The sequence below is a fragment of the Lolium rigidum genome, chromosome 1 (assembly GCF_022539505.1).
Source record: "Lolium rigidum isolate FL_2022 chromosome 1, APGP_CSIRO_Lrig_0.1, whole genome shotgun sequence".
Taxonomy (NCBI): domain Eukaryota; kingdom Viridiplantae; phylum Streptophyta; class Magnoliopsida; order Poales; family Poaceae; genus Lolium; species Lolium rigidum.
The window spans coordinates 60,508,481-60,520,329 of record NC_061508.1 but is presented as its reverse complement, the minus strand read 5'-3'; the positions used below and the strand labels follow the sequence as shown (position 1 = coordinate 60,520,329).

The 11,849-nt window shown below is 44.3% G+C and overlaps 1 protein-coding gene across 1 annotated transcript; it reads right to left on the bottom strand.

Annotated features, from left to right (window-relative positions):
- Positions 1–10,053: 10,053 nt before the first annotated feature.
- On the bottom strand, positions 10,054–11,459 carry LOC124673980 (uncharacterized protein At3g28850-like). Its single transcript, XM_047210023.1, has 2 exons — positions 11,154–11,459; positions 10,054–11,093 (listed from the first exon to the last, which is right to left on the bottom strand). The coding sequence occupies exons 1-2, from the start codon at positions 11,343–11,345 to the stop codon at positions 10,230–10,232; spliced, it is 1,056 nt and encodes a 351-aa protein (XP_047065979.1). The 5' UTR covers positions 11,346–11,459; the 3' UTR covers positions 10,054–10,229.
- Between the last annotated feature and the right edge of the window lie 390 nt (positions 11,460–11,849).

The window sequence follows — 11,849 nt, the reverse complement described above, 5'->3', positions numbered from 1 at the left end:
GTAGACTACTCACTCATCACTCCGGAGGCGACCATGGCGGTGTAGAGTCCTCCGGGGGATGATTCCCCTCTCCGGCAGGGTGCCGGAGGCGATCTCCAGGATCCCCCGAGATGGGATCGGCGGCGACGGCGTCTCAGTAATGTTTTCCGTATCGTGGCTCTCGGTGCTGGGGGTTTCGTCACGGAGGCTATTTGTAGGCGGAAGGGCAAGTCAAGAGGCGGCACGGGGGCCCAAACCACAGGCCGGCGCGGCCAAGGGGGGCCGCGCCGCCCTAGGGTTTGGCCACCCCGTGGCCCCTCTTCGTCTCTCCTTCGGACTTCCGGAAGCTTCGTGAGAAAATAGGCCTCCGGGCTTTTATTTCGTCCAATTCCGAGAATATTTCTTTACTAGGATTTCTGAAACCAAAAACAGCAGAAAACGACAAGCGGCACTTCGGCATCTTGTTAATAGGTTAGTTCCAGAAAATGCACGAATATGATATAAAGTGTGCATAAAACATGTAGATAACATCAATAATGTGGCATGGAACACAAGAAATTATCGATACGTTGGAGACGTATCGGCATCCCCAAGCTTAGTTCTGCTCGTCCCGAGCAGGTAAAACGATAACAAAGATAATTTCTGGAGTGACATGCCATCATAAACTTGATCATACTATTTGTAAAGCATATGTAGAGAATGCAGCGATCAAAACAATGTGTATGACATGAGTAAACAAGTGAATCATAAAGCAAAGACTTTTCATGAATAGCACTTCAAGACAAGCATCAATAAGTCTTGCATAAGAGTTAACTCATAAAGCAATAATTCGAAGTAAAGGTATTGAAGCAACACAAAAGAAGATTAAGTTTCAGCAGTTGCTTTCAACTTGTAACATGTATATCTCATGGATATTGTCAACATAGAGTAATATAATAAGTGCAATAAGCAAGTATGTAAGAATCAATGCACAGTTCACACTAGTGTTTGCTTCTTGAGGTGGAGAGAAATAGGTGAACTGACTCAACATAAAAGTAAAAAGAATGGTCCTCATAGAGGAAAAGCATCGATTGCTATATTTGTGCTAGAGCTTTGATTTTGAAAACATGAAACAATTTTGTCAACGGTAGTAATAAAGCATATGCATCATGTAAATTATATCTTATAAGTTGCAAGCCTCATGCATAGTGTACTAATAGTGCTCGCACCTTGTCCTAATTAGCTTGGACTACCTGGATTATCACCGCAATACATATGCTTTAACCAAGTATCACAAAGGGGTACCTCTATGCCGCTCTGTACAAAGGTCTAAGGAGAAAGCTCGCATTTGGATTTCTCGCTTTTGATTATTCTCAACTTAGACATCCATACCGGGACAACATAGACAACAGATAATGGACTCCTCTTTTAATGCTTTAAGCATTCAACAACAATTAATTCTTTTCTCATTAGAGATTTGAGGATGTTTGTCCAAAACTGAAACTTCCACCATGGAACATGGCTTTAGTTAGCGGCCCAATGTTCTTCTCTCACAATATGCATGCTCAAACCATTCAACTCGGTGTAGATCGCCCTTACTTCAGACAAGACGAACATGCATAGCAACTCACATGAAATTCAACAATGAGTTGATGGCGTTCCCCAGTAAACATGGTTATCGCACAACAAGCAACTTAATAAGAGATAAAGTGCATAATTACATATTCAATACCACAATAGTTTTTAAGCTATTTGTCCCATGAGCTGTATATTGCAAAGGTGAATGATGGAATTTTAAAGGTAGCACTCAAGCAATTTACTTTGGAATGGCTGGAAAATACCATGTAGTAGGTAGGTATGGTGGACACAAATGGCATAGTGGTTGGCTCAAGTATTTTGGATGCATGAGAAGTATTCCCTCTCGATACAAGGTTTAGGCTAGCAAGGTTATTTGAGGCAAACACAAGGATGAACTAGTACAGCAAAACTCACATAAAAGACATATTGAAAGCATTATAATACTCTATACCGTCTTCCTTGTTGTTCAAACTCAAAACTAGAAATTATCTAGACCTTAGAGAAACCAAATATGCAAACCAAATTTTAGCATGCTCTATGTATTTCTTCATTAATGGGTGCAAAGCATATGATGCAAGAGCTTAAACATGAGCACAACAATTGCCAAGTATCACATTACCCAAAACATTTATAGCAATTACTACATGTATCATTTTCCAATTCCAACCATATAACAATTTAACGAAGGAGAAACTTCGCCATGAATACTATGAGTAGAAACCAAGGACATATTTGTCCATATGCTACAGCGGAGTGTGTATCTCTCACATAAAGTGAATGCTAGGATCCATTTTATTCAAACAAAACAAAAACAAAAACAAACCGACGCTCCAAGAAAAAGCACATAAGATGTGGCCGAATAAAAATGTAGTTTCAGGGGAGGAACCTGATAATTTGTTGATGAAGAAGGGGATGCCTTGGGCATCCCCAAGCTTAGACGCTTGAGTCTTCTTGATATATGCAGGGGTGAACCACCGGGTGCATCCCCAAGCTTAGAGCTTTCACTCTCCTTGATCATGTTGCATCATACTCCTCTCTTGATCCTTGAAAACTTCCTCCACACCAAACTCGAAACAACTCATTAGAGGGTTAGTGCACAATATAAATTGACATATTCAGAGGTGACACACTCATTCTTAACACTTCTGGACATTGCATAATGCTACTGGACATTAGTGGATCAAAGAAATTCATCCAACATAGCGAAAGAGGCAATGCGAAATAAAAGGCAGAATCTGTCAAAACAGAACAGTTCGTATTGACGAATTTTAAAATGGCACCAGACTTGCTCAAATGAAAATGCTCAAATTGAATTAAAGTTGCGTACATATCTGAGGATCATGCACGTAAATTGGCATAATTTTCTGAGCTTCCAGCAGGGCAGTGGGCTCAGATTCGTGACAGCAAAGAAATCTGGAACTGCGCAGTAATCCAAATCTAGTACTTACTTTTCTATCAACGGCTTAACTTGGCACAACAAAACTCAAAACTAAGATAAGGAGAGGTTGCTACAGTAGTAAACAACTTCCAAGACACAAAATAAAAACAAAGTGCTGTAGGTAAAAACATGGGTTGTCTCCCATAAGCGCTTTTCTTTAACGCCTTTCAGCTAGGCGCAGAAAGTGTGTATCAAGTATTATCGAAGGGTGGTGCATTCTCAGCGAGGTGTGGAGTTTTCTCAACTAGGCATATTATATTAGATACATAAGTTTTAGCATCTCCCTTTTCATTAGTCTTAGGTGTGCTACTCTCATCAAACAAATTTTCTGGAACAAGCCAAGCATAATTATTTTCTAGTGCATCATTCATAGCTAGGAGCTTGCATGGTATTGGTGCTTTGATCTCCTCTCCATCATCAATATTATTAGTGTATCTTATTCTATCCATATCCATCTTTTCAAGGAGACTAGCAAAATTAGTAGGAGAACCAAGCATATTGAATTTAGCAAACACCTTTCTAGCTTCTCTTGCTAGACCACCAAATTCTCTAAGAAGGGTTTCTAAAACAAAATCTTTCTTTTCCCCTTCTTCCATATCACCAAGCGTGAAAAACATGTGTTGGATTATAGGATTAAGATTAACAAATTTAGTTTCCAACAAGCGAACTAAATGCGCAGCAGCAATTTCATAAGTAGGCGCAAGATCTATCAAGTGTCTATCTTCAAAATTTTCAATGGTACTAACATGGTTGAAGAATTCTTCTATATTATTTCTCCCGACTATAGACCCACGTCCTACCGGTATGTTCTTTGTAGTAAAATTAAAAGGAAACATGATGAAATAAGTAAAGTGAATGCGGGTAAACTAATTTTTTTGTGTTTTTGATATAGCAAACAAGATAGCAAATAAAGTAAAACTAGCAACTAATTTTTTTTGTATTTTGATTTAGTGCAGCAAACAAAGTAGTAAATAAAATAAAGCAAGACAAAAACAAAGTAAAGAGATTGAGAAGTGGAGACTCCCCTTGCAGCGTGTCTTGATCTCCCCGGCAACGGCGCCGGAAAAAGAGCTTGATGGCGTGTATTTCACACGTTCGTTGGGCAACCCCAAGAGGAAGGTATGATGCGCACAGCAGCAAGTTTTCCCTCGGAAAGAAACCAAGGTTTATCGAACCAGGAGGAGCCAAGAAGCACGTTGAAGGTTGATGGCGGCGGGATGTAGTGCGGCGCAACACCGGAGATTCCGGCGCCAACGTGGAACCTGCACAACACAACCAAGCTACTTTGCCCCAACGAAACGAGTGAGGTTGTCAATCTCACCGGCTTGCTGTAACAAAGGATTAACCGTATTGTGTGGAAGATGATTGTTTGCAGAGAAAACAGTAGAAACAAGTATTGCAGTAGATTGTATTTCAGTAAAGAGAATTGGACCGGGGTCCACGGTTCACTAGAGGTGTCTCTCCCATAAGACGAACGAGCATGTTGGGTGAACAAATTACGGTTGGGCAATTGACAAATAAAGAGAGCATGACCATGCACATACATATCATGATGAGTATAGTGAGATTTAATTGGGCATTACGACAAAGTACATAGACCGCCATCCAACTGCATCTATGCCTAAAAAGTCCACCTTCGAGGTTATCATCCGAACCCCCTCCGAGTATTAAGTTGCAAGCAACGGACAATTGCATTAAGTATGGTGCGTAATGTAATCAACAACTACATCCTTAGACATAGCATCAATGTTTTATCCCTAGTGGCAACGAGCACAACACAACCTTAGAACTTTACGTCACTTGTCCCGGTGTCAATGCGAGGCATGAACCCACTATCGAGCATAAGTACTCCCTCTTGGAGTTAAAAGCATCTACTTGGCCAGAGCATCTACTAATAACGGAGAGCATGCAAGATCATAAACAACACATAAGCATAACTTTGATAATCAACATAACAAGTATTCTCTATTCATCGGATCCCAACAAACGCAACATATAGAATTACATATAGATGATCTTGATCATGATAGGCAGCTCACAAGATCCGACAATGATAGCACAATGGGGAGAAGACAACCATCTAGCTACTGCTATGGACCCATAGTCCAGGGGTAGACTACTCACTCATCACTCCGGAGGCGACCATGGCGGTGTAGAGTCCTCCGGGGGATGATTCCCTCTCCGGCAGGGTGCGGAGGCGATCTCCGAGGATCCCCCGAGATGGGATCGGCGGCGACGGCGTCTCGGTAATGTTTTCCGTATCGTGGCTCTCGGTGCGGGGGTTTCGTCACGGAGGCTATTTGTAGGCGGAAGGGCAAGTCAAGAGGCGGCACGGGGGCCCAAACCACGGGCCGGCGCGGCCAAGGGGGGCCGCGCCGCCCTAGGGTTTGGCCACCCCGTGGCCCCTCTTCGTCTCTCCTTCGGACTTCTGGAAGCTTCGTGAGAAAATAGGCCTCCGGGCTTTTATTTCGTCCAATTCCGAGAATATTTCTTTACTAGGATTTCTGAAACCAAAAACAGCGAGAAAACAGCAAGCGGCACTTCGGCATCTTGTTAATAGGTTAGTTCCAGAAAATGCACGAATATGATATAAAGTGTGCATAAAACATGTAGATAACATCAATAATGTGGCATGGAACACAAGAAATTATCGATACGTTGGAGACGTATCAGCCACCTTAAGAAAATATTGATGGTCGCATGGTTCGGTTTTCCGCGCCTTACTATGCGAAAAAATAACGTTGAGTCATTATGCTAAAGTATTATGTTGGCGCACTTTATGTCTTTCGACATGCACTGACTAAAGGTGAAGAAGGCTCAAAATGATATTGATTCCTTGAAGAAAGATGCTTTTGCTTCAAGAACTTTAATGTGTTAATCTTATGGTTTCTATAATGGTCATGTAATGTCATTTATTTGATTATTGTAGTTTACCAATTATTTGGTGAACCTTGATGTAATTTAATGTCCAAATTCTATTTGGAAATCTTGATGGGTAATATTAATGTTATTTTCGCTGTGAATTCATTGCAATGTTTACCCAGTAAAATGACATTTTGTTATCAATGTTGACATGAATGTCTAAAATTTCATTTAATAATAACTTTGGCACACATGATTAATGTTTTTGAGGTTGTGTTGCCATAGTTCTTATGACATAATGAGTCGTGATGTGTTATGAATCCAATTGTCTAATAATACAATGGATTGTATTATGTTGATCCTTTATGTTAATGTTGGCTATTAATTTAGCAAAACATTTTTTACTCATTATGTGATTTAAGTTTCTCTAGTCAAAATGGAACCAACGAGAAGTTTTGAATAGAGATTTTAATTATGAGTGTATGATATATGGTATGTGATAGTATTCTGACCAACGTTGATTATTGTCATAACCCATTTCTTTATGAATGATAATGTTCTCTTCCGTTTTCAGCCCAACGGTGATACGGATTAGAACAACAAATGACTTTGTTTTGATTCGTCTCATAACAAGTTTTCTTAATGTTTATGTTTATAATGACGCTCATAAAGATGCTATCCATTTTAAGCAATGGACAATGGGTTCTTCTATGAGGATAATGACGAATAAAGCATTGTAAGATAACTTGCTTCTTTATATGAACATTTTGTTCTTGGGAACGCAATCATTTTATGTAAGTCTCACCATGTCGTGAGAATTTTTGTGTCCTCGGGGCATGTATCTTTTGTAATGATTATGTGTGCGATGACACAATTATGATGTAAGAAATGCGAGAAATGAGATCTCGTCGAAATTGTGGAAAGTTTACCACATTTCGAAGGAGGAAAGGGAATGTCTCATTTAATATGGGTCATCACACTCATTTTTCTTACGCCAGAATGATATTGTATTAATTCTCCGAGTATGATGGAACCAACGAGAAGTCCTATTTGGAGAGTGAATGAATGAAAAATCACACTAATGTTTTGACTCCTTTTCATGTTAATGTGATATTACTCCCTTATGAACACTACGAAACACACATGAATGCTAAAGTGACAAGTTTGCCATTCTAATGTTGTTTATGGTGTAGCATGTGGCTTATGGTTATATTTCGACCAACGTCGTTTATGATCATTTGTCTTGCTCCACTAAAAGTGGCAAGTTTGTCAAGTACCATGTGTCTCATGATTGTAATTCGACTAACGTCGTTTATAATCATGTGCCACATTAATTTCATCAAGTTCTTTCCACCTTCCGCCCAACGGTGTTGTGGTTTAGAACTCGAAATGAAGCATTATCAAGTTTTGGAGCCATGTTCTCCAAAATAAAGTGATCACGAGGACCTTGAGCTTATGGACATGAATCTTAAGGAGAATTCCATGAGATTTTTGTTCATACGCATCAATTCCATGAGCCTCAATAAATTTTATGTGATAAATAATGTGTGTGAATATTTTATCCTGGTGACATTTGCCATGTATGATGAAGATTATGAGCTTTACCGATGTATGGAACTTAATAGAGTTTCCTCAATGAGTTAAATAATGGTAGGCCATATATGGTTATGCAAAACTAAATGTGACTCTAAGGAAATATTGTTACAATAGTACCTCAAGATGAGGGGAGTAAGCTTCACTATTTTATGTAGATAGAATCTTACCGGCTATCCAAGAGATTTCAGTCTTCTCTATTATGATATGAAGGGTCTTGGTAATGCCTCATACCTTGATTGTATTGAGGTTCGCCAAGATATAAGTCCAATCCAAAAGGAGTATAAGTTCTATCATGATGACATACACGTTGATGGAGTACGAACGAAAAATATTATGCACCAGTACTTTGTCTCACCTGCTACTAAAGTTAAGGGCGATAAGGTGGACATTTAATTGTCCAAGGAACCATTTTAAAACTGATCAGATAATGTCGGTTCCTTATGCTTCAGTTGTCAGAAGCAACATATGTATTTGAGAAAGAATATGCCCTATTTTTGATCGGGATAATTGGCAAACAAACAATAAGTTTAAAAGCTATCAAAAGGTCTTGCAGTACATGCATGGCAATAAAGTTTGCATGCTCATTAATATGATGTATGGTAACCTTCTATTGTGTGGGTTATTCAGACATTGGTTTTGCGAGGTGTGTGGATATTAAGGTTTCCACGTCATGTCACATCCTCACCCTCGCCTATGGAGTTATATCGTGGAAAAGCTCCAAAATGACAAATATGGCATCGATAAATGATGCAACTAGTTATGTGGCATGTTAAGAGGCTATATGGCGAGTTGTATGTCAAAAGGTATTTCCCGAAATTAAGGTGGTAGACAACATTTCAAAACCACTTACCGCAATATGACACACGCGAGTCTTCTATGCAAGTAACAACAAAGTCAAATGGTGTTGCCAAGACCATTGACAATATGTTTAATGTTGTGAAAGATAGAATCCAGGATCAAACTATTGATATTGAACATATAAATATGATTTATATGTTTTTTGTGGATCCGTTAACGAATGGCTTATCACACAATATCTTTATGAGCATGTTGCCGGCATAAGATTACTGCAAGCCAAATGATTCTGGAATAAAGGGACCACTAAAGGAACCACTCCCAATAAGTAAAATGTTATCCATTTCAAGATAGGTCTGTTATGCCATAAGTGTTGAGGTTCAATAGCATTTCATTGGTTGTTGTAACACCTCACTTTGGTTTATCATTCCTATGGAGAATGGGCGAATGAGGTTAAAACTAACGATCAAGGGGGAGAATGTTGGGTTGATCTGTTAGTTTAACAGATAAAAGGGAAAAGTCAAAAGCATAACGTCCAGATTAAAGTGGGGCCCACAGGACCAACGTCCAGGACCTTTTCACCTACGTGACTTTTTCTCGTGCACGCCCTGATCGGGGGCATCGATAACTAGCAGGTGGTTTTGGTCCCCTGTCACACTGGGCCATATATAAGGGAGGGGCAAATAGCAATGGAGAAACATGATTCACGATCTGCTAGATTTGCTCCCCGACATTCCCTCACCCTACCGATCTAGGGAGGCCGAAGTGACGGGAAGACCACCACCACGGGCGACCGGAGGCGTGCTGCCCATGATCATCTTCTTCTCCAAGCTTTTCAGCATCTCTGCAGCGAACAGGCAGAGAGGGTCATCGCTGGCCATCTCAGGTACACAAATTCTAATCGTAAGTTGGTGTTCTAATTCGAGATTAGATCCTTATGTTGATTAGCTTAAGGCTAATAGACTCTAACAGTAGTGACGCCTTAACCTTTTTTCTTCGAGCGTAAAGTGACGCCTTGTCCTTGATGAACGGGTCACTTGGTTAAGGAAACGATACCGAAAGTCGGTCACCGTCATCACCAACCTCGGTGAAAAACCTCGCTTTGTCCTTGCCGGCAGCTGGTTGCCCATAGGCCATGGCCGCCATGGTCTTCCACGTCATTGATTTTCCAGGGGTACATGTACAACGTGGGTGGAACTAGTTCAATTTTCTTATGTTAGTACGGAGTTCTTTGGGGGTGAACTGTTACAGATCAATTTAGTCGAGTGTTCCCATTTCTGCTAGCGATCGACCACCCAAGTCAGGAGGTCATAATGCAGTTCGCGGGTACGTTATACATGCATGATATGAAGTTTCCACCAGGCTGTGTGAGAATACTGTCGAGCGAGATAGGTAGTTGTACTAACCTGCCATCAACACGACATCATGCACGAGCACACTTGATGATCATTGGAGCGAATCCTGGGACACATGGTTCACGCCCTGAACATAGGTTGACTCTGAAGACTGAACATCTTCTGATCGCATGGTCTAGTCATACTCATAGTCCACAGTGCAGTGGTCGTTCTCACCAGCCACGCAGTTCTAGGATCGTATTAGTGAGGACGCTAATCTTAAAAGGTTATCTATTGTGCTCCACATTTGAAGTTTTGATCACAAATAGTAAGTATTTGGGTTCATCGGTGCCCCTGTTCTGAGTATGCTCCCTGCTGAACATTGTTCAGACTCTGAAAACTGAAGAGCTTCTGTTGACATGGTTCAGTCATAGACTCCACAGTGCAGGGGGGTTGGTTCAGAACCACTTTGTCCTCTAGGACGCAGAGTTGTTAATCGACAGAGAAGTGTCTTGATAAATCGAAACCGATGGATAACCGGAGCAGTGTCAGTCCTCATTGCAATCCCAAGACAGACGGCAAATTTCAGCTTTTGTTTTTTTCTGTACAATCTTAAAGGCACACCAAAAAAAAAAAAATCCGGATAATTAACGCTAGTATGTTCTTGATCAACAAATCGGACATCGGAGTAGCCCGTTCTCGTTGCACTCGGGGCACCTCCTGAAGGCGCCCGTGCCGTCCTCGTCCTCGACGAACACCTTGCAGCTGCCGGAGCAGACGTCGCACGGCACGAAGCGCGCGCCTCCGCATCCGCCGCACGACTCCACGGGCAGGCCCGATCCTTCCTTCCCGCCGCCGGCGACGCCCGGCGCCGGCTCGCAGGCCTCGAGCGCCTCCGCCAGCTCCCCGGACTCGTGCATGCGCCGGACCTCCTCGGCGCCGCCCAGGTGCCATCCGTCGACGAACACCTGCGGGAGCCCGACTTTGCCTGCGCCGGTAAGGCCGAGTGCGTCGCGCAGCTCGTCCTTGTACCCGGCGTGCATGGACAGGTCGCGCTCGTCGACGCGCACGCCGTAGCCGGCGAGGATGGTGGCCGCCGCCCAGCAGTCCTCGTGCGTCTGCCGGACGCCGCGGAGGCTCGTCAGGTACAGGACGACCCGCCGCGCGCTCTCCGGCGGCGGCGACGGGGAAGGCGCGGAGGATCTCTTTCCGGGCCTGCCGCCGCCGTCGATCCTCTGCTGGAACGCGTCGAGCCGCGCGCGCACGACGCCGGCGAACACCTGGATTTCCTCTTTCTTGACGGGGTCGTCTGGGGGAGGCGGCGAGAACTCGGCGAGCGCGTCGCGGAACGCCGACAGCACGTCCTCGTCGAACTCGGGCGATCCGGCCGCGGAACGCAGCAGCACGTTGTCGTCGGAGTCGGAGTCGGAGTCGAGGCCTTCCATGAGCTCCCACACGTTGATCTCCTCCGGGTCGCGCGCCGGCGTCTTGGTCGGCGTCCTGGGCGGCGCCCGCCTCTGCCGCTTCGAGGGCTCGTCTGTCGTCGGCGACGACGGTGGGAACCACCTCGTGGACTTCCTTGCCGCCGCTGCCCCCTCCGCTCCACCGAAGGAAACCGCGGCGGCGGCGGCCGTGGCGCGGTCGAGGCTGAGCGTGCCGAGCGTGGAGGAGCTGAGCGCGACGGAGTGGCGCGGCAGGAGGCCGGAGCACCTCAGCGGCTCGGGCGCCCGCGCCCCGCAGCCGGCACCGTCCAGCAGCGCGTGCTTGGACCCTTTGCAGCCCATGATTAACGCACCAGTCCGCCGCCGCTCCACTCGGAGGAGGAGAAAACTTGCGCCGGCGGCTAAACCCTCCGCGTGTGTCTGTGTAGGAGGATAGGAAGCGATGGATGGGAGACTCGGCCGCGCACAGCACACGGACCGGGAAGGGGCCCAATGCGCAACCGTTTCAAACGGTAGGAAGGAACGGTTCGTTGCCGGCGGGCGCGTGGAGTGGAATGGAAAGGCTGCGCGTGCAACGGGAGCGCCGAGATCTGGGCTGGGGTAGACGAGATGGAAAGTGGAGACGCATATCAAAGGGAGGGAGGCGTGCCAATTGAAACTTAGGCAAAGGATCACGTACGTACATCCTTTCTTTTTTTGCGAATTATAGGATCAAGTAGTACGTCCGGTCGTCTGTGTAACGCAGGGGAGGGTACGTACTTGTGGCCCTCTGCCGTGAGTGTGGAATTCTCGACCAGCTCCGTCAGGTCAGGTGGATTCACGCACCTTAGGGCATCTCCAACCGGG

Coding starts and splice junctions, on each gene's coding strand:
- LOC124673980 (XM_047210023.1), bottom strand. CDS start 11,345: ATGGGCTGCAAAGGGTCCAAGCACGCGCTGCTGGACGGTGCCGGCTGC. Junction 11,094..11,153: donor CCTTCGGTGGAGCGGAGGGG/GCAGCGGCGGCA, acceptor ACGACAGACGAG/CCCTCGAAGCGGCAGAGGCG.